This window comes from Cherax quadricarinatus, chromosome 5 (genome assembly GCF_038502225.1).
Source record: "Cherax quadricarinatus isolate ZL_2023a chromosome 5, ASM3850222v1, whole genome shotgun sequence".
Classification (NCBI taxonomy): Eukaryota; Metazoa; Arthropoda; class Malacostraca; order Decapoda; family Parastacidae; genus Cherax; species Cherax quadricarinatus.
The window spans coordinates 49,208,560-49,233,110 of record NC_091296.1 but is presented as its reverse complement, the minus strand read 5'-3'; the positions used below and the strand labels follow the sequence as shown (position 1 = coordinate 49,233,110).

The following is a 24,551-nucleotide window of genomic DNA, read 5'->3' as shown; positions in this document are numbered from 1 at the left end:
GCTGTATATGCACTTGCTTATTATTTTGAAAACTCGTATTATTGCATTTACCGGTGTTAACTGATATTATACTCTGCAGAATTTGGTAAATTTAGAAAACTAAATGCTAATAGCATGACAAAAAAACTACTTTGAGTAATATACTGCAAATCCGTCAGTGGTGTTTATCATAATTTTTAAAAGGGTGGACCGGTAAGCCAGCGGAAGGCCTCGGCCAGATGACCAAAAGCTCCAGTTGCGGTTCATCATATGACTAAGACCCGCGTCAGGAAACACATGTCCTGTTTACTGACGATTTTTACCTTACCTAACTGGAGTTTGAATAAAAGGTCGCTTAAGGAACACGGGAATTGTAACTTGTGCAACATAACCTTAAAATGAGTAAAACAGATGTTAATAAATAACTGCAGGTGTTGAGGTGACTATTAGTTTCCTAATAATGGGACACCCATGACTGTCGTCTTTCAGAAAGAAATGGAAGCCACATGGAAGTATTGTGATGTGTGTAATAATAAGTTCGACAACCGGGATCATCAACCAGTTGCTCTTACTGCCTGTGGCCACACATTCTGCAGAACTTGTCTTATAACCATCCTTAAAGCGAGGAAAGTCCTCAAATGCCCATCCTGCAGGTAAGGCACACGTATTAAGATCACTGTTAATACATAACACTCGTTTCTAAATGCATGTTAAGCCGTCGAATATTAGTGCTAAACGTGGGTCATACGTCAAGTGAAATTTCTGACTGACATATCAGGCAAAGCTTAAATTCCTCGCAAATTCTGTTAATTATAAATGGATCAAATTTATATAAACCTGAACTAACATTCACATTAAAAAAGTATACTAATTTTTTCACAGTATGATGTTATTATATATGTCATGTCGAATAGGTAAAACTTGCGATATTGGCTTAAATAGCAACACTCTTCTTGCCGAATAAGGCAAGCGAAATTTTGTGCATGCAATAATTTCGAAAAATCATTCCGAACGTAACGAAAAAAAGAATCATTGTTTTTATTAAACTATTGTAAACATATCTAAAATATATTTAGTTGGATTATGCTAAATTAAATTTTTCTTTTACAGAAAGGTTAGATAAGTTTTCTAAGGTTCTTTTGCTACAATATTATTAATTTTTACATTAACCTAAATGAAAAAAATATATCTTTAAAAGTATGAGAAAATTTTAGAAATTACTTAATTTTATGTGAGTTCTTGCTAACTGACCAACTTTACCTATACTAATAGGCAAAACTGGTCAGTTAGCAAGAACTCATTTAACAAGACCTCATCAACCTCACAAACCTTCCAAATTAACCACACTTGACTCACTGGAACTTGGTTGATACTCCTAAACTAATGATCATTATCTAGTACTGTTTGGATACAGATGATTTTGTTGATCAAGTACTGTAAACCTACATGGAGTACCACTGAAGCTTATTATCATTCTCTTGGGATGTTTGAAGGGATTACTTGGTATAAATAAACATTTGTTTCAGTTTTATTGAAACCTAAAAAAAAAAAATTATCTTTCTCTGGCTGTAATCTAACAAAAGTTTTTTTCTTTTTCATCTCATAAAGAAGATATAACTGACTTTCTTCTTTAGGAGACGTCACACAGGACCTCCGCCAGATGTTCTTCCCATAAACAGGGCTCTCTTAGACCTCGTAGAACAAAATGCACAGGTAACGCCTACTTATATTTTTTACGTAACGGCTTTATCAAACCGTTACGTAACGGCTTGATAAAGCTCCTGGAGAGCGTGACGTTGCCACAATAAAATGTCACATTAGTTGCACTTGTGTCCTTTTAGTTTACATATTGTCGGTAATTCTACCAATATATATACAGTCAGAGATCTATAATTCTACCTCAGCTCATGCCCATGCCCAGTTCTAGGATATTATATTTAACCCTTAGGTATAGCCAGCAATAACTAACTCTGTTAACTATTTATTCGTGTCTTTCCCGGCTAGGAAACCGAATCCGCGTTTTTTTTTATTTGCCGAGCGTTCTGTTATTAGATACTAAGTAATCTCTTGTTTTTTAAATCTGATTATAATCCCTTACTGGACTAGTGGACGGAGCAACAAGACTTATATTCCTGTATTTCCAGTCAAGACTACTCTTGCCTAGAACTGGGCATGGAAATGAGCTGAGGTAGAATAATAGAGCTCTGACATATATATATATAATATATATATATATATATATATATATATATATATATATATATATATATATATATATATATATAAAATATACATATATATACATAATATATATACATAAATATACATATAAGTAGTACCGGAGGCGGCTGAACGGTCCCTTCCTGAGCGGTCCCTCCTGAAAGGGCTGCGGCTGAGCGGTCCCTTTTTCACACCTATGTGCTAATGACCTTTTTCACACCTATGTGCTAATGACCTTTTTCACACCTATGTGCTAATGACCTTAACCCCGCCCACGACCCCCACCCGCGCCCCCCCACCCGCGACCCCCCCCCACCCACGCCCCCCACCCGCGCCCCCCACCTGCGCCTCCCCACCCGCCCCGCCGCGCCTCGGCCGTCGCGCCCGACTGCGCCTTCTGCAGCGTCGTGCGGATCGCCCCCGCGCCCCGATTTTTTTTCCGATTTTTTTCAAATTTTTTTTTTAATTTCATTTTATTGTGCTCTCATCGAATCAAGTTTTTTGGATTGCCCCTCCCACTTTCACCCCCATCCCAAATTTTTTGAATTTTTTTTTCTCGATATCAAAGACTCCAATTCCTCGGATCAAGTTTTTTGGAAGTCTCCATCTCCTTGGATCAAAGTTTTTCTCGATAATACAAAGACTCCAATTCCTCGGATCAAATTTTTCTCGAAATCAAAGTCTCCATCTCCTTGGATCTTTCTCGATAATTTCAAGACTCCATCTTCATGGATCAAGGTTTTCTCCTCCATCTCCTCGGATCAAAGTTTTTTGGATTCCCCCCTCTGGGGGTAAGCATTCAAAGGAACTCCTCCTATGGGGCATGGTGCTCTCTCTTACTACCCTCCCGAACCCTCACACTCCAACCAACACCTCACAATTTTCTCTCATAACCCCCAATTTTTCTCGTTTTAACTATTTCATCAGAAAGTCACCACAACACTTATAACCACTTTTCGATAAATTCACTAGTCACAATTTTACATATTACGAAGTTAATACGCACACACACCTCACTTTACTTTGAACACCTTCAAAACACTCTCATAAATCATTTGAATACTCACAAAAATACCTTTGAACATTTCCAAACAACACTGAATCACTTCCAAGACAACATTTTGAATACTCATAAATAAGATTTGACAGCTCTAATTTATCTACACTTACACATTTCATTAAATTACAACTCATCTCCCCAAACTCATCCCCCCAAACTCCTCCAGACTTCACAACATTATCACAAAAACTAACTCAAACACTTTACTTTGAACATCACCAAAAAACACCATCAATTGCCTTTAAATACTCCAAAAACATCATTCGAACACCCCCAAAATCACCTCTGAATACTCTCAGAACACCTTCATAAGTACTCTTGCACATCATTTGAACACCTTCAAAAACACCTTTGAACATTTCCAAACAACACTGAAACACTTCCAAAACACCATTTGAGTACTCCCAAATACACCACTGAATACTACTAAAACACCACTGAATACACTCAAAACACTACCAAAATCACCATAAACTAAGATCAACACCCACATCCCACAACAACCACAACCCACAACACCCACAACCCACAACACCCACACCCCACAATTTTTTCTCGTTTTAACTAATTTCATCAGAAAGTCACAACAACCCACTTATAACATCTTTTTCGGTATCTCTAGTTCGACAACAACACCCACAACACCCACATCCCACAACACCCACAACCCACAACACCCACAACACCCACAACCCACAACACCCACACCCCACAATTTTTTCTCGTTTTAACTAATTTCATCAGAAAAAGGCACAACAACAACCCACTTATAACATCTTTTTCGGTATCTCTAGTTCGACAACAACACCCACAACATCCACATCCCACAACACCCACAACCCACATCACCCACACCCCACAACACACACAACCCATATCACCCACACCCCACAACACACACAACCCACATCACCCACACCCCACAATTTTTTTTCTCGTTTTAACTAATTTTATCAGAAAGTCACAACAACAACAAACCACAACTTATAATCACACCTTTGAATAACCTCAAAACACCATTTGAGTACTCCCAAATACACCACTGAATACTACTAAAACACCACTGAATACACTCAAAACACAACCAAAATCACCATAAACTAAGATCAACACCCACATCCCACAACACCCCACAACCCACAACACCCACATCCCACATCACCCACAACCCACATCACCAACAACCCACAATTTTTTCTCGTTTTAACTAATTTCATCAGAAAAAGTCACAAAAACAACCCACTTATATCATCTTTTTTGGTATCTCTAGTTCGACTACATTACCCACAACCCTCATCAATTACCAATTTATTCACAATTTTTTTCCCCTTCTTTTTACTGAATCTTAAATGTAATACACATTTCCTCTTTACATTACTAAAATTCTAATAAAATCCTCTCCACACCCATGTCCTTGTATCCACATAAATTGATATTATACTCGCATCAACTAATCTCACTACCCAACTATTGCGACATGTTTCAACACCCTCCATTCTTTTCCAATATATCAAAACTTTTCAATTCTATAATTTCTTTTTAAAATATTCACACATTACCTTTATTTTCAGTAAAATCCCCCCATATTTCATTAAATTTCTAATACAACCCTCCCCATACCCCTTTCCATCTCACCCGCATTTCTTCACATCCACTCACCCATCTCCCAAAACACCTCTTCTGAACACACACAAAAATCACATTTCACATCCACAAATGCATCTCATCACCCATCTCAAATCCACTAAAATCACTGTAACCAAGATATTCACAAAACTCTATGACCACCTAACACACACACACACACACACACACACACACACACTTAACCTAACCTAACCTAACCGAACGTAACCTAACCTAACCTAACCTAACCTATTCTAACCTAACTTATCCTAACCTAACATAACCTAACTTATCCTAACCTAACCTAACCTAACCGAACCTAACCTAACCTAACCGAACCTAACCTAACCTAACCTAACCTATCCTAACCTATCCTAACCTAACTTATCCTAACCTAACCTAACTTATCCTAACCTAACCTAACCTAACTTATCCTAACCTAACCTAACCTAACTTATCCTAACCTAACCTAACCTAACTTATCCTAACCTAACCTAACCTAACCTAACCTAACCTAACTTATCCTAATCTAACCTAACCTAACTTATCCTAACCTAACCTAACCTAACTTATCCTAACCTAACTTATCCTAACCTAACCTAACTTATCCTACTCAAATCCACTAAAATCACTGAAACCAAGATATTCACAAAACTCTATGACCACCTAACACACACACACACACACACACACACACACACACACACACACACACACACACACACCTCACTTTACTTTGAACACCTTCAAAACACTCTCATACATCATTTGAGACCACCTTTTTTCAATACCTCTCATCCACAACCTTTATCATCTCACTACAGAACAACCCCAAGATTACTTCGAACATTCTCATAAATCATTTGAATACTCACATAAACACCTTTGAACATTTCCAAACAACACTGAAGCACTTCCAAAATATCGTTTTGATTACTCCCAAATAAGATTTATCATCTCTAATTTATCTACACTTACACATTTCATTAACTGAAATTACAACACATCCACCATACTACTCCCTCAGTCTCCAGACTTTACAACATTAACACAAAAACTAACTCAGACACTTATGACATGAGACATTTTACCAAAACTAACACAAACACATATCTGTTATATCTCCAATATCTAAGATCACCACAATCAAGACGTTTACCAAATTCTATAACCCCACCACTAAGACCACACATTTTTTTTGTACACATTCTCTTACAACATCATCATAACGAAGATCACTAAAAATATCTATACTTTTACTAAGATCACATAACATTTTGTCTTCTCTAACTCACCCACCAATTCACATTCTCATTCACACTTACACAGTTCATTAAATTACAGCTCATCCCCCCCAAACTCCTCCCTCATTCTCCAGACTTTACAACATTAGCCCCCCAAAAAACTAACTTATACACTTATGACATGAGACATTACCATATCTAACACACTGACTAACTTTGAACGAACTCTGAACACCACTGATCTTCTTCAAAAAATACTCTGCACGTCATTTGAACACCTTCAAAAAACACCATCAAACACCTCCGAATACTCCCAAAACACTACTGATAACTACCAAATCACCACTGAATACTACCAAATCACCGTCAAAATCACCAGAAACTAAGTTTAACATCACCATCTAACATCCTTTTTATAGAAATCCCCTCAAATCACTGTAACCAAGATCTCCCTCCCCATTTGGCGCATAAAAAAAAGCATGAACACAAACCTAATACGCAAACACTTAGTACATGATGATCATCAATGATAACATATCTTGTACACACACATAATCTAAGACAACCACCAACTACAATCACCCATGTTCACTTACCTCAAAAATCACTAATATCACAGAAAACACTCATTTTTATAAACATTTCACACACACAAAAAAATCATATTTGACAATATCTAAGCGCACTCACCTCACTACCACCAACACACGATGTCACACCTCACAGGACCGACGAGCTCACACTCCCATTGTGTTACTTGGTGGTTGGTAACATCACACCCAACCCACCTTGTTTCAACCTGTTGTACCCTACATTATCTAAGAACACTATATCCAAGACGATTACCAGATTTTATGACCCCACCACCAAGATCACAGACAACACACATTTTTATAATTATTCACACAAAAATCACGATCACCAATTCCATATCATGTTTACCGTCATCTATCAACACTCATCACCAAGACCACCAAAATCTAAGATCATGCATCTCAAAACTATGATCACTGAAAACACTTATTTTTAAATGTTCGCACAAAAATAAAACATACACAAAAATACCACAACACTTCCACCAACATCTATTACATAACATGAGCACTATAACATATCACTATCACAAAAAAAAAATAATACACAGACACCCACATCTTATACATTTCAATCACAAATTTTAGACATACACACCAAATCTAAGACATTCACCTCCAACTAAGACATACACATCTTAACTAAGACATACACCAAAAAACCTATACTTGACATATTGCGGTATGAATATTCATACCGCATTTATGTTGCATATCACATTTCCTCATCCACATCATCCCTAAAACATCCTTCCTTATTCATTCCTTATATCTCCTAGAGTTGTTTTAACCCCGAGGGATACTGACGTCACACTTGTTTAGACCTGTAGTAAGAGAGAGCACCATGCCCCATAGGAGTTCATTTGAATGCTTACCCCCAGAGGGGGGAATCCAAAAAACTTTGATCCGAGGAGATGGAGGAGAAAACCTTAATCCATGGAGATGGAGTCTTGGTATTATCGAGAAAAGCTTGATCCAAGGAGATGGAGGCTTTGATTTCGAGAAAAATTTGATCCGAGGAATTGGAGTCTTTGTATTATCGAGAAAAACTTTGATCCAAGGAGATGGAGACTTCCAAAAAACTTGATCCGAGGAATTGGAGTCTTTGATATCGAGAAAAAAAAATCGAAAAAGTTTGGGATGGGGGTGAAATTGGGAGGGGCAATCCAAAAAACTTGATTCGGGGAGAGCAAAATAAAATGAAATTCAAAAAAATTTTTGAAAAAAATCGTAAAAAACATTTGGGGCGCGGGGGAGATCCGGACGACGCTGCAGAAGGCGCAGCAGAAGGCGCGGTCGGGCACGACGGCCGAGGCGCGGTGGGGCGGGTGGGGAGGCGCGGGAGGGGAGGCACGGGTGGGGGGCGCGGGTGGGGGGGGCGCGTTTGGGGGGGCGCAGGTGGCGGTCGTGGGCGGGGTTCGTGGGCGGGGGTCGTGGGCGGGGTTAAGGTCATTAGCACATAGGTGTGAAAAAGGTCATTAGCACATAGGTGTGAAAAAGGGACCACTCACCAGCAGCCCTTTCAGGAGGGACCGCTCAGGAAGGGACCGCTCAGCCGCCTCTGGTACTACTCATATACACATTATATATATATATATATTATATATAAAATGCCAGGAGCAAGGGGCAAGTAGCCCCTTCTCTTGCATAAATTACTAAATTTAAAAAGAAAAACTTTCGTTTTTCTTTTTGGGCCACCCTGCCTTGGTGGGATATGGTTGGTTGTTGAAATAATATATATATATATATATTCTGTTCCACTTCCATGGGGAAGTGGAACAGAATTCTTCCTCCGTAAGCTATGCGTGTTATAAGAGGCGACTAAAATGCAAGGAGCAAGGGGCTAGTAACACCTTCTCCTGTATATGTTACTAAATATAAAAGGAGAAACTTTCGTTTTTCCCTTTGGGCCACTCCGCCTCGGTGGGATACGGCCGATGTGTTGAAAGAAAGAAAGATTTTATATATATATATATATATATATATATATATATATATATATATATATATATATATATATATATATATATATATATATATATATATATACAAACACTGATCTCTGGCTGAAGGAGACTCGAACCTACGAACCTTAGGACAAGGTACGCAGTGCTTTACCAATCTACCCACACTGGACAATACCTTGGCGTGTAGCATGTGCTACACGTTTGATCCAAGGCAGCCAGCTTTCAGGGAGAAGGATTACAGCTTTTCATCTCATCCCCTGAAAGCTGGCTGCCTTGGATCAAACGTGTAGCACATGCTACACGCCAAGGTATTGTCAAGTGTGAGTAGATTGGTAAAGCACTGCGTACCTTGTCCTAAAGTTCGTAGGTTCGAGTCTCCTTCAGCCAGAGATCAGTGTTTGTGTATATTTCGCCTGCTCTCGCGAATTCCTAGCATTGTTAAAATCTCTAGTAAGGCTGATGCATGCAGGGGATGAGATGAAAAGCTGTAATCCTTCTCCCTGAAAGCTGGCTGCCTTGGATCAAACGTGTAGCACATGCTACACGCCAAGGTATTGTCTAGTGTGGGTAGATTGGTAAAGCACTGCGTACCTTGTCCTAAGGTTCGTAGGTACGAGTCTCCTTCAGCCAGAGATCAGTGTTTGTATATATATATATATATATATATATATATATATATATATATATATATATATATATATATATATATGCAAAACAACCACCCTGAAAGAATAGAGAAATTCCAAGCGCTTTCGTGACTACTCACATTATCTACTCACATTCGTGAATAGTCACGAAAGCGCTTGGAATTTCTCTATTCTTTCAGAGTGGTTGTTTTGCATATTTTGAAATCACCTGTTTACTGTGATCTTATTGCATATATATATATATATATATATATATATATATATATATATATATATATATATATATATATATATGTATGTCGTGCCGAATAGGCAGAACTTGCGATCTTGGCTTAAATAGCAACGCTCATCTTGCCATATAGGACAAGTGAAAATTTGTATATGCAATAATTTCGCCAAAACCATTCTAAACCTAGCGAAAAATATATATATGATTGTGTTTGTTTAGTACTAAATTATTGTAAACGTATTTAAAATATATTTAGTTGGGTTAGGCTAAAATAAATTGTTCTTGTTATAATAAGGTTAGGTAAGATTTCTAAGATTCTTTTGGTGCAAAATTAAAATTTTTTACATTAACATTAATCAAAAAAAATATATCTTTAAACGTATATGAGAAAATTTCAGAAAGGACTTAATTTTAAATGAGTTCTTGCTAATTGACCAGTTTTACATATTCGGCACGACATTATATATATATATATATATATATATATATATATATATATATATATATATATATATATATATATATATATATATATATGCAATAAGATCACAGTAAACAGGTGATTTCAAAATATGCAAAACAACCACTCTGAAAGAATAGAGAAATTCCAAGCGCTTTCGTGACTACTCACATTATCAAGGAACTATGAAAGTGAAGCATCCAAGGAAGCTATATAAGGGGTCGGCCAGCACCTCACTATCAGATCCCACAACGGTTAAACACGTGACGCGCGGCGAGCCAACTTGGATAGGTCTTTTGCAAAATTCACCCCCAAGCTATTTATTTGTCCAGTGTATTATTATAGAATTTGGGAAGAATTTAATAATACACTGGACAAATAAATAGCTTGGGGGTGAGTTTTGCAAAGGACCTATCCAAGTTGGCTCGCCGCGCGTCACGTGTTTAACCGTTGTGGGATCTGATAGTGAGGTGCTGGCCGACCCCTTATATAGCTTCCTTGGATGCTTCACTTTCATAGTTCCTTGATAATGTGAGTAGTCACGAAAGCGCTTGGAATTTCTCTATTCTTTCAGAGTGGTTGTTTTGCATATATATATATATATATATATATATATATATATATATATATATATATATATATATATATATATATATATATATATATATAATCTTTCTTTCTTTCAACACATCGGCCGTATCCCACCGAGGCAGAGTGGCCCAAAGGGAAAAACGAAAGTTTCTCCTTTTATATTTAGTAACATATACAGGAGAAGGGGTTACTAGCCCCTTGCTCCTGGCATTTTAGTCGCCTCTTATAACACGCACGGCTTACGGAGGAAGAATTCTGCTCCACTTTCCCATGGAAGTGGAACAGAATTCTTTTAATTTTCTTCTTTTGCACACCCTACCAAATTCATCCACCATTCTCTGCAACTTCTCTTCAGAATCTCCCAAGAGCACGGTGTCATCAGCAAAGAGCAACTGTGACAACTCCCACTTTATGTTTGATTCTTTATCTTTTAACTCCACGCCTCTTACCAAGACCCTCGCATTTACTTCTCTTACAACCCCATCTATAAATATATTAAACAACCATGGTGGCATCATGCATCCTTGTCTAAGGCCTACTTTTGCTGGGAAATAATTTCACTCTTTCCTACATACTCTAACTTGAGCCTCACTATCCTCGCAAAAACTCTTCACTGCTTTCAGTAACCTACCTCCTACACCATACACCTGCAACATCTGCCACATTGCCCCCCTATCCACCCTGTCATACGCCTTTTCCAAATCCATAAATGCCACAAAGACTTCTTTAGCCTTATCTAAATACTGTTCACTTATATGTTTCACTGTAAACACCTGGTCCACACACCCCCTACCTTTCCTAAAGCCTCCTTGTTCATCTGCTATCCTATTCTCCGTCTTACTCTTAATTCTTTCAATAATAACTCTACCGTACACTTTACCAGGTATACTCAACAGACTTATCCCCCTACAATTTTTGCACTCTCTTTTGTCCCCTTTGCCTTTATACAAAGGAACTATGCATGCTCTCTACCAATCTCTAGGTACCTTACCCTCTTCCATACATTTATTAAATAACTGCACCAACCACTCCAAAACTATATCCCCACCTGCTTTTAACATTTCTATCTTTATCCCATCAATCTCGGCTGCCTTACCCCCTTTCATTTTACCTACTGCCTCACGAACTTCCCCCACACTCACAACTGGCTCTTCCTCACTCCTACAAGATGTTATTTCTCCTTGCCCTATACACGAAATCACAGCTTCCCTATCTTCATCAACATTTAACAATTCCTCAAAATATTCCCTCCATCTTCCCAATACCTCTAACTCTCCATTTAATAACTCTCCTATTTTTAACTGACAAATGCATTTGTTCTCTAGGCTTCCTTAACTTGTTAATCTCACTCCAAAACTTTTTCTTATTTTCAACATAATTTGTTGATAACATCTCACCCAGTCTCTCATTTGGTCTCTTTTTACATTGCTTCACCACTCTCTTACCCTCTCTCTTTTTCTCCACATACTCTTCCCTCCTTGCATCACTTCTACTTTGTAAAAACTTCTCATATGCTAACTTTTTCTCCCTTACTACTCTCTTTACATCATCATTCCACCAATCGCTCCTCTTCCCTCCCGCACCCACTTTCCTGTAACCACAAACTTCTGCTGAACCCTCTAACACTACATCTTTAAACCTACTCCATACCTCTTCGACCCCATTACCTATGCTCTCATTAGCCCATCTATCATCCAATAGCTGTTTATATCTTTCTCTAACTGCCTCCTCTTTTAGTTTATAAATCTTCACCTCTCTCTTCCCTGATGCTTCTATTCTCCTTGTATCCCATCTACCTTTTACCCTCAGTGTAGCTACAACTAGAAGGTGATCTGATATATCTGTGGCCCTTCTATAAACATGTAAATCCTGAAGTCTACTCAACAGTCTTTTATCTACCAATACATAATCCAACAAATTACTGTCATTTCGCCCTACATCATATCTTGTATACTTATTTATCCTCTTTTTCTTAAAATATGTATTACCTATAACTAAACCCCTTTCTATACAAAGTTCAGTCAAAGGGCTCCCATTATCATTTACACCTGGCACCCCAAACTTACCTACCACACCCTCTCTAAAAGTTTCTCCTACTTTAGCATTCAGGTCCCCTACCACAATTACTCTCTCACGTGGTTCAAAGGCTCCTATACATTCACTTAACATCTCCCAAAATCTCTCTCTCTCTGCATTCCTCTCTTCTCCAGGTGCATACACGCTTATTATGACCCACTTCTCGCATCCAACCTTTACTTTAACCCACATAATTCTTGAATTAACACATTCATATTCTCTTTTCTCCTTCCATAACTGATCCTTCAACATTACTGCTACCCCTTCCTTTGCTCTAACTCTCTCAGACACTCCAGATTTAATCCCATTTATTTTCCCCCACCGAAACTCCCCTACCCCCTTCAGCTTTGTTTCGCTTAGGGCCAGGACATCCAACTTCTTTTCATTCATAACATCAGCAATCATCTGTTTCTTGTCATCCGCACTACATCCACGCACATTCAAGCATCCCAGTTTTATAAAGTTTTTCTTCTTCTCTTTTTTAGTAAATGTCTACAGGAGAAGGGGTTACTAGCTCATTGCTCCCGGCATTTTAGTCGCCTCATACGACACGCATGGCTTACGGAGGAAAGATTCTTTTCCACTTCCCCATGGACAATAGAAGAAATAAAGAAGAACAAGAGCCATATATATATATATATATATATATATATATATATATATATATATATATATATATATATATATATATATACGGTAGTTTGGGTGCCTCTAAGCTAATTGTGGAGAATACAACTTAAGAAAATGAATAACACAGAAGGGAAGGATTTCTGTTGTTTTGGATAGTGCAGCAAAAAGTGAATGTTACATATTAAGATACACTGACAGTATTTTATGACTCTAGTACAAGTATTTGACTTAATTTTGGCAACTCCTCAATGGACTATGTAACAGAACACACATTTTTGTTCATCGTCTAGTGACGCAGTAATAAGCCTTGTGTGGTAAGTGAACTGGACTGTTAATGAGTTTCATTCTGGTAATGGCATATCTTTTGTTTCTAACAGGATTCTGAAGAGCTAGTTGACGTAGTAACCAGCAACAGACAGAAGACACCTCCATCAGCTCCGACACCACCATCAGCTCCGACACCTCCATCAGATCCTCCTAATAAAAAAGAAGGTAATACGTTTTGGAAGGTCGTGGGTTATGGCGCGGCCGCTACTGTTGGTGCTGTAGGAATGGTTGTTGCAGCTCCGGTTGTTTTGACAGGCGAGTTTTAATTTCCTCTATGCGCGTGAGTAATGCATTCTGTTTTATATCTTACTTGTTGAGAATCTCAAGGTTTTACTTACTCACTTTGCATATCTTTCGTAAATGGATGATGTTACTCTCTCTGTACATAAAATTTTGCTTGTGTGCTATTCAAGATATAGATTTCTTCTATATATGAATATATGAAATGCAACTAATTAGCTAAACATGTACTGCCTGCGGTTCACTTGGTTCTGTCTGCAAACTTTCTTAGGCTAACTCAGCTCACCAAACACTTATTTTGCCCGGTATAGTTGAGGACGCAAATAATACACAAAAGTTACCCAAATAAAATTCAAGTTAATATACACAGCAGTCATTAAGAGCAAATATCTAATTGCATAGTTTGTTTACTTTCTTTAATCGTCGACTGACTTCAGTATTCATCTCTTTTAGTTCTTTACTAAGGGAGTTGGAAGTCGTTCATATTAATATAACTAGTTAAACTGCTTCAGGCACAAAAATTCATCCATAACTGTGAAGACTTCATCAGTTCCTCTAACAAAATTAGTTTTGCTCAGAGTAGCATTCTAGGTCCTCTGCTATTTTTTTTGTAATCAATGATCTATGCATATCTTTCCAAAGCTATCTTTTTGAATAAACACGATGTTATCAGCAAAGAGTGAAGCTAACACCATAAAAACCATTGTAAATAATGCCCTAAAATTATACACTTAGAAGAGAACTGTTCTGTAGAAAATGACCGCTACACAAAATACTAATTGAAAATGGGTTACCTGTGTAAACAGGATTTTATCCATGTATGGCTTTATAGATACCTTCCTTTCCCATTACTATGTAAAATGCTCCAAACTTCAGAACACCCTGACTTAATCTGATTTTTTTTTCCCTTCACACTCTTCCCCTTTCCTCTTTCTCCTTTGGGTTGTCCTTTTGCCTTGGGAATTTGTCCTTTATTATTATTCCCCCCCCCTCCGTGTTCTTGCTCTTACCGTCTGTGGGCCTCTAGCTCACTTGCAGTGCTCCTCTTTCTTAGTATTTAACTGACTCCACAACCACTACTATTACTTCCACTACCTCTCTTGCTCACGTCAGTGTCTGCTGGCCTATATGTACTCCATCCTTCTCTCCTTTTTGTTAGTGTGACTTTGTAAATGGTCCAAGTCGAACCGAAACGTCGTAAGCTCCTCTCTTCTGTGTGCGGGTTATTTGTGTATTGTTCCAGTCATGGTATAGTGCCTTTTTTGTTATTTATCCATGGAGACAAAAAGGGTTATGTTCCTGAATATAGTGGAGTCAACACTATTATAATAGCAAGGAACACAGGTTTTAAATGTTGTAGCAGAGAGGAGGTTCCAGGTAGTGGAGATGCCGTATTTGAGTGCGATGGGTGTGGTGAATAATATACACAAAATTCAAAAGAATGGAGATTAGTTGTTTACACTCACGACGTATGATTAGTGTAGAAATGCAGACTACATCGAAATTTTCATAATATGAAAAAATATGAGCAACATTAACAAATATTAATATTTCCACGAGTGAGCACTCAACCAGTAGTGGTAATACAGGTTCGATGTAAGAAAAGGGACATCAGGTCCCATTCCTAGAATCAAGAATCCTTCATCGTCATATAGGAACCTCTCTTGAGGACTTGTGGACTAGAGAAAACTAATGGCCATGAAATCTTCAACAAATATAAATGAAATGTTTAAGAACATAGCTCAAGTTTATCAAAAAGAAGGTAAATACAGTTTGGGACACTGTACGTTCTTGGTGATTAAATCGGAATTAAAACTTCTACAAATGCATTAAATTAAAAAAAAATCCTATGTAGTTCTTAGATGGTAGGTAAGACACATAGGCAACAGTTAGGCAACTTTATTCCGAAACGTTTCGCCTACACAGTAGGCTTCTTCAGTCGAATACAGAAAGTAGGCAGGAACAGTAGAGATGTCAAGACGATGTAATCAGTCCATCACCCTTGAAGTCGTAGAATTTGAGGTTGTCAGTCCCTCAGCCTGGAGAAGTTCAGTTCCATAGTCAGGAACTATCAGATAGTTCCTGACTATGGAACTGAACTTCTCCAGGCTGAGGGACTGACAACCTCAAATTCTACGACTTCAAGGGTGATGGACTGATTACATCGTCTTCACATCTCTACTGTTCCTGCCTACTTTCTGTATTCGACTGAAGAAGCCTACTGTGTAGGCGAAACGTTTCGGAATAAAGTTGCCTAACTGGTGCCTATGTGTCTTACCTGACAACCTGTCGGTATTGTATTCCATTTTGATAGTTCTTAGATGTAAGGAGATATACTACATATGGGTCACAGTATTCCATATCACAACTAATCTGATTAACCTTAAATTTAGCTATTAAACGTCTCAAATATTTTTGCTAATTGATTTAAACCATTCATCACACAGCTGCGGGATTTACCTCAGCGGGCATCGCCGCTGGATCCTTGGCTGCAAGTATGATGTCTTCTGCTGCTATAGCTAATGGAGGAGCAGTTGCTGCTGGCAGTTTGGTGAGTGAATAGTGTGTGTGTGGTTATTGTGCTATATTATGATATGTGGAGTTAATAAAAAGTGCTATTGCATTATACGCAATATAACGCAATTCACATGCATTCGTTTGTTCACTCAGGATGTGTGCAGGAAACGTGATATACGTATTGCATACTGATAAGACATGTGCAACAGATGGGTATTTTTATTGTTGAAACGTTTCTCCTAAGCCGTAGGCTCAAGTGAAATGAAGAGGCGTGTAAACAGTAGGCAGCAATAGTGATGAGGTAAAGATGAGGTCAGTGGCCACGAGAGGCCATTCTGTTCAAAGCTGTCTGGGGGATTAGCATGAGTTGATACTGATCACCATGGCTTGCTCCTGTAGTGTTTTAGAATCTCAGGTTAAAGTGTTAAGGAGTTGGTTCTACTTCTACAGGAGGAAAATAGAAGGCAGAAAATTCGCATAGATGGGTTTGGGAGCGAGTGAGATTGTTGGAGCTGGTAAGGGGGATAAAGTTACCAGCAGTGAGTTGGAGAGTGGAAAATGATTCATACTTCAAAAAGAAGCATCAAGATAAAGAAGGTTAATAGAATCGATTTGAAGGTAGGAAATCTATTTTCTGTTCACCAGGACGAGTGTACGTCAGTAGTTATCAGTTACGTACAAAGAGGGTAAAGAAGTTGATCACATGTATCAGAAATAGCTCCCTTGCTAACAAAGGTAAGGGCATCCTTGTAGTTGGCGATTCAGAGTTAAGATATATGGACCGTGCTTTCTGTAACAGAGATGGGAAGGTGGGAGAGTGTGTTTCCCATGAGTTGATGTTAATGACATAGTTAACAGGAACAATCCCATTATCTTAGTGATGGAAACGACATAGGGAAGGCCAGGAGGCAGGAGTTGCTGGATAAGTACAAGTCAGCCATAGATACAATTAGGTCTAAGGGAGGGGTCCCAGTCATATATAGCATCTTGCCTATAAGAGGAGTGGGAATGGTTGTCTAAGGCAATTTGTATAAATTACTGGCTGGACAGGTGTTGCAAGGAATTCGCAGCCCCATTCATTAATAACTGGGACAAACCCTATGGCAAACGTGATATGTATGCAAGGGATGGGGTACATCTCACTGGGGCTGGAGTAGTTGCATTAACCAAGCCAACTGAGGCGGCTATTGCTGACTTGCCTTAGATTTTAGACTGATAGATTATAGAGGTATGGGTGTGTGCGGGAAATAGTAAGGTTGCAGTACTAAGGTTGAAAACAGCAGATATTACCAGAATATCTCAGGGATATGTTTAAACGATAATATTCAAAATGAAGAGGCTAGTAAAGGCAAAGCAATCGATCAGAAAAGAAAGAGACATTAGAGGGCAGATAGAGACTGGTTACCTTAAGGTTTACTATACCAATAGTAGGAATCTAAGAAATGAGATAGATGAACTAAGATTAGTTGCATGTACAGGTAATATAGATATTATTGCTGTAACGGAGATCTAGTTCAGCCTGATAGAGAAATGTTTCTGAATGTCACATACAAGGCTATAAAAACACACACTGATAGAGTCAACAGGAAGGGTGCTGGAGTGGCAATATATGTCAGAGATAAATTAAATTGTGTTAGGCAAGATATAAGAATAGAAATATCGGACACAGAATTTGACTGGCTACAGTTTCTCGAGGGTCGCGAAATATTAATTTTGGTTGTGATTTATAGGCCCCGAAACCGTGATAGAGAACACAGTAAGCTGCTATGGACGGAATTCATAAGGCATCTAGATGAAAATGTTGTATTAATGGGAGATTTTAACTTTAGACAAATTGACTGGAATAATGTGATAGGAAATATTGAGTCTAGTGACTTTCTTGATGCTATACAGGATTGTTTTTTAAAACAGTTTGTGACAGAATGAATTAAAGGAAATAACCTCTTGACTTGGTTCTTGCCAACAAAGAATCACTAATTAATAAACTTAAGGTTAATAATGAGCTATTACAAGTCACTTAGTTTCAAAATATTATGGAATTACCCCAAAAACTACAATCAACTTTCTCTCCAAGACTTCTGCTTGGCCGATTTCATGGGACTGAGAAATTACCTGGGTGGGCTGAATTGGAATGACCTGACTATGGGTCAGGTAGGTAGTGTTGTTTGCCAGTATGACTTTTTCAGAGCATAGTTCTAGTTGTCCAGACAACTTATGTTCCGAGCAGGGAAATTTGATCAAACAAAAATACCAAATGAATAAACAATAGGTTAAAACATCTCACTGGTCAAAAGAGAAGCATATATAGGCATATCAAAAGAGGGGAGAGGCATTTAAGAAGTCAGTGTATTCAGTTAAAGACAGACATGAAAAAAGGAGTAAGAAAAGCAGAGAGAGATTAAAAGGCAAAAGTCACAAGGGATTCGAAGACTAACCCAAACAGTGTTAAGGAAATGTGTAAAATTTTAAACACTTCCTCTCAGTTTTTATGCAGGAAGATACCAGCAGCATTCCAGAAATTAATTATGTAGAACAAGACGATAATAAACTACTCACAATTAGGGTAACAATCGACATTGTCCTCAGACAAATAGAGAAATTGAAAACTAACAAATCCCCAGGCCCTGATGAACTGTTTTGCAACTGTTTTAAAGGAATGTAAAGAGGAATTTAGCAAACCTTCGGCTAATATTTTCAACATATCACAACAAACTGGCATAGTGCAAGACAAGTGGAAAATGTCAAATGTGATACCTATCTACAAAGTACGAGACAGGTCCATAGCTTCGAATTATAGACCAATAAGCTTTATCTCCATGGTGGGGAAATTTATGGAATTGGCTGTGCTTCGTACGTCAGTTTGCGTGCAGCCAGCAGTAACTGCAGCCTGGTTGCTCATACCTTGATCCACCACAAGGCTTGGTCTCAGACTGGACCGCGGGGCGTTGAACCCCGAAATCATCTCCAGGTATAATAATTGCCGAGGCAATTCGAAGACATCTTGAAAGACAAATTGATTAATGAATCTCAGCATGGTTTTACAAAGGGGCGTTCCTGTCTTACGAATTTTCCTTTATCACTAAGGTATTGGAGGAGGTAGATCATGGTAATGAATATGATATTGTGGATATGGACTTCAGTAAAGCTTTTGATAAAGTTTCACGTCAGAGGCTATTGAGGAAAATTAAGTTACACGAAATATGATAAAATTTTTTCCTTGAAGGCTTGGTTGACAAGTATGCAGCGGAGAGTTTGCATAAATGGGAAGAAAACAGAGTGAGAGCACGTCACAAGCAGTGTTCCACAGGGGTCAGTATTGGGACCTTTGTTGTTCTTAATTTACATAAACGACATAGATGAGGGAATAAATAGCGACAAGCTAGTCTGCCGATAACACCAAAATAGGCTGTCTAATTCACTCTTACTCTACGTAGATTTGAACAGACTGATGCAGTGAGTGATCGGCGAAGTGGCACATGCAGTTTAATAATATAGACAAATACAAGGTTCTGAACGTTGGATAAGATAACAGCCTTGCCACATATAAATTAAATAATGTAGATCTTAATATTACTGATTGCGAAAAAGTTTTAGGTGTTCTGGTTAGCAGTAATCTAAAACCAAGACAACAGTATACCTAGAGAGAGTTCCGGGGGTCATCGCCTCCGCGGCCCGGTCTGTGACCAGGCCACAGTGATTAAGTGTTCACAATAAAGCAAACATAATCTTTGGCTTCATATCAAGAAGCATAAATAATAGGAGTCCTTAGGTTGTTCTTCAACTTTATATTTCCTTGGACTGGCCTCATTTAGATAATGCTGTACAGTTCTTGTCATCTTATTACAGAATGGATATAAATGCACTGGAAAACGTACAAAGAGGGTAAAGAAGTTGATCACATGTATCAGATATATTCCCTATGAGGGCCCTGAATCTGCACTGTTTAGAAAGGCGTAGAATTAGGGGAAATATGATTGAGGTGCATAAATATATAACATGAATATACAAAAGGAATGTAAATTACGTCCTAAAAGTATCAAGCCAAGACAGGACTCGCAGCAATGGTTTCAAGTTGGAAAAATTTAGATTCAGGAAGGTTATAAGAAAGCACTGGTTTGTTAATAGAGTTGTGGAAGAGTGGAACTCCAGAATACCGTCATTGAAGCTAAAACGTTGTGTAGTTTTAAAAATAGGTTAGATAAATACACGAATTGGAGTGGGCTGATGTGACTTTGACCTGACTAGCTTGGGCCAGTGGCTTAAGCCGGTAGATGACTTAGACCTGCCTCAGATAGGTCAGTAGGCCTGCTGCAGTGTTCCTTCTTTCTTATGCTTTTATGTTCTTAATCAGTCCATCAATCGTAGGCACTGTCGACAACAAAAATAGTTTCTCCAATGTTGATAGACTAATTATATTATCTTAACCTCGCTACTGTTACTGTTGTCTTCTATTTAATCATCTTTGTATTTGATTGAAGAAGCCAAACGCGTAGGTGAAAGCTTTTATCAATAAAGGTAATAAAATGCTGTACGTGTTTCTCACTTATCACTCTCTGGATCATTGTACGTTTGTTTGTGACAGGTAGCAGTGTTGCAGTCTGCTGGTGCTGCCGGGATTGGAGCTGCGGCAACAGCTACTCTAGCTGGCACTGGTGCTGCCGTCGGTGCTGGTGTTGCAAAGATCGTCGAAGTCGCAACAGATAAGACAGACAGTGATGATGGAAAAGATGACAAATAGAATTAAGAAGATGAAGGTCTTCAAATACGTGTGTTTGTACATATATATATATATATATATATATATATATATGTCGTGCCGAATATGTAAAACTGGTCAATTAGCAAGAACTCATTTAAAATTAAGTCCTTTTTGAAATTTTCTTTTATAAGTTTAAAGATATATTTTTTTTATTAATGTTAATGTAAAAAAATTTAATTTTACACCAAAGAAATCTTAGAAAACTTACCTAATCTTATTATAACAAGAACAATTTATTTTAGCCTAACCCAACTAAATGTATTTTAGATTTGTTTACAATAATTTAATACTAAACAAACACAGTGAAATATATTTTTTTTCGTTAAGTTCAGAATGATTTTGGCGAAATTATTGCATACACAAATTTTCACTTGTCCTATATGGCAAGATGAGCGTTGCTATTTAAGCCAAGATCGCAAGTTCTGCCTATTCGGCACGACATATATATATATATATATATATATATATATATATATATATATATATATATATATATATATGTAATATATATATATATATATGTATATATATATATATAATATATATATATATATATATATATATATATATATATATATATATATATATATATATATATATATATATATATATATATATATATTTATATATATATATATATATATATATATATATATATATATATATATATAATATATTGTTTAATATTAAATTATTGTAAACAACTCTGAAATATATTTAGTTGGTTTGGGCTAAAATAAATTGCGGTTGTTATAATAAGGTTAGGTAAGTTTTCTAAGTTCCTTTTGGTGCAAAATTATAAATTTTTATATCATCATTAATAAAAAAAATATATCTTTAAACGTATAAGAGAAAATTTTAGAAAGGCCTTAATTTTAAATGAGTTCTTGCTAATTGACCAGTTTTACATATTCAGCACGACATATATATATATATATATATATATATATATATATATATATATATATATATATATATATATATATATATATATATATATATTTTTTATTAGCACATATAATTTTTTATTAGCACACAGGCCGATTCCCACCAAGGCAGGGTGGCCCGAAAAAGAAAAACTTTCACCATCATTCACTCCATCACTGTCTTGCCAGAACGGTGCTTTACATTACAGTTTTTTAAACTGCAACATTAACATCCCTCTCTCAAAGTGCAGGCACAGTACTTCCCATCTCCAGGACTCAAGTCCGGCCTGCCTGAATCCCTTCATAAATGTTACTTTGCTCACTCTCCAACAGCACGTCAAGTATAAAAAACCATTTGTCTCTGTTCACTCCTATCAAACACGCTCACGCATGCCCACTGGAAGTCCAAGCCCCTCGCACACAAAACCTCCTAGGCCGATCCCTACCCCGCCTTCGTTTCACTACAGACTGATGCACTCTTTAAGTCATTCTGTTTCGCTCCATTCTCTCTACATGTCCGAACCACCTCAATAACCCTTCCTCAGCCTTCTGGACAACAGTTTTGGCAATCCCGCACCTCCTCCTGACTTCCAAGCTACAAATTCTCTGCATTATATACACACCATACATTGCCCTCAGACATGACATCTCCACTGCCTCCAGCCTTCTCCTCGCTGCAACATTCATCACCCATGCTTCACACACATATAAGAGCGTTGGTAAAACTATACTCTCATACATTTCCGTCTTTGCCTCCAAGGACAAAGTTCTTTGTCTCCACAGACTCCTAGGTGCACCGCTCACCCTTTTCCCCTCATCAATTCCATGATTCACCTCATCTTTCATAGACCCATCCGCTGACACGTCCACTCCCAAATATTTGAATACATTCACCTCCTCCATACTCTCTCCCTCCAATCTGATATCCAATCTTTCATCACCTAATCTTTTTATCCTCATAACCTTACTCTTTCCTGTATTCACTTTTAATTTTCTTCTTTTACATACCCTAACAAATTCATCCACCAACCTCTGCAACTTCTTTTTAGAATCTCCCAAGAGCACAGTGTCATCAGCAAAGAGCAACTGTGACAACTCCCACTTAATGTGTGATTCTTTATCATTTAACTCAACGCCTCTTGCTAAGACCCTCGCATTTACCTCTCTTACTACCCCATCTATAAATATATCAAGCAACCACGGTGACATCACACATCCCTGTCTAAGGCCTACTTTTACTGGGAAATAATCTCCCACTTTCATACATACTCTAACTTGAGCCTCACTATCCTCGTAAAAACTCTTCACTGCCTTCAGTAACCTACCTCCTACACCATACACCAGCAACATCTGCAACACACACACACACATCATATATATATATATATATATATATATATATATATATATATATATATATATATATATATATATATATAATATATATATATATATATATATATATATATATATATATATATATATAAATATATATATAAATACATATATATATATATAAATATATTTATATAAATACATATATATATATAAATATATTTATATAAATACATATATATAAATATATATATATATAAATACATATATATATATAAATATATATATATAAATACATATATATATATATATATATAAATACATATATATATATATATATATATATATATAAATATATATAAATATATATATATAAATATATATATATATATATATTACATTCATATTTATATATATATTTTATATAAATATATATATAAATATATATATATATATAAATATATATATAAATACATATATATATATATATAAATATATATATAAATACATATATATATATAAATACATATATATATATATATAAATATATATATAAATACATATATATATAAATACATATATATATATATATACTCGTGTTTGTGTGTGAATTAACAAGAATTCATTTAAAATAGAGTCTTTTCTTAAATTTTCTCTTATACGTTTAAAGATATATATTTTTCATTTATGTTAAAGTAAAATTTAATAATTTTTTTATCAAAAGAACCTTAGAAAACTTACCTAACCTTATTATAACAAGCGTATAATAAGATAGATAGGGAGGCAATGTGGCAGATGTTACAAATGTTTGAAAATAAGAGGTAGATTATTGAAAGCAGTAAAGAATTTTTATGAGGATTGTGAGGCTCATGTTAGAGTATGTAGGAGAGAAAGAGAATATTTCCCAGTAAAAGTAGGCCTCACGCAAGGATGTGTGATGTAACCATGGTTGTTCAATATAGTTTTTGATGGAGGTGTAAAAGAAGTGAATGCCTGGGTGTTGACAAGAGGTGTGGGGGTTAAAAGATAAAGAATCTATCACAAAGTTAGAGTTGTCACAGTTGCTCTTTGCTGATGACACTGTGCTTTTGAGAGATTCTGATGTGAAATTGCAGAGGTTGGTGA

The 24,551-nt window shown here is 36.8% G+C and overlaps 1 protein-coding gene across 13 annotated transcripts in view; it reads left to right on the top strand.

Annotated features, from left to right (window-relative positions):
• The window catches only part of LOC128685130 (interferon alpha-inducible protein 27-like protein 2B), a 40,909-nt gene extending 19,281 nt beyond the window's left edge, over positions 1-21,628 (top strand). For 8 of the 13 annotated variants that reach the window (XM_053771661.2, XM_070101796.1, XM_053771664.2 and 5 more), the window contains 5 exons: positions 469-632; positions 1,614-1,692; positions 13,700-13,904; positions 16,337-16,440; positions 20,989-21,627. In XM_053771661.2, coding sequence (XP_053627636.2) covers positions 475-632; positions 1,614-1,692; positions 13,700-13,904; positions 16,337-16,440; positions 20,989-21,144 — 702 coding nt within the window. In that variant the 5' untranslated portion in view covers positions 469-474 and the 3' untranslated portion in view covers positions 21,145-21,627. Of the gene's footprint in view, positions 1-468; positions 633-1,613; positions 1,693-13,699; positions 13,905-16,336; positions 16,441-19,629; positions 19,702-20,988 lie in introns of those variants that run through there. The other 5 variants (XM_070101783.1, XM_053771655.2, XM_053771654.2 and 2 more) reach the window with 2 other exon arrangements.
• Positions 21,629-24,551: the final 2,923 nt, after the last annotated feature.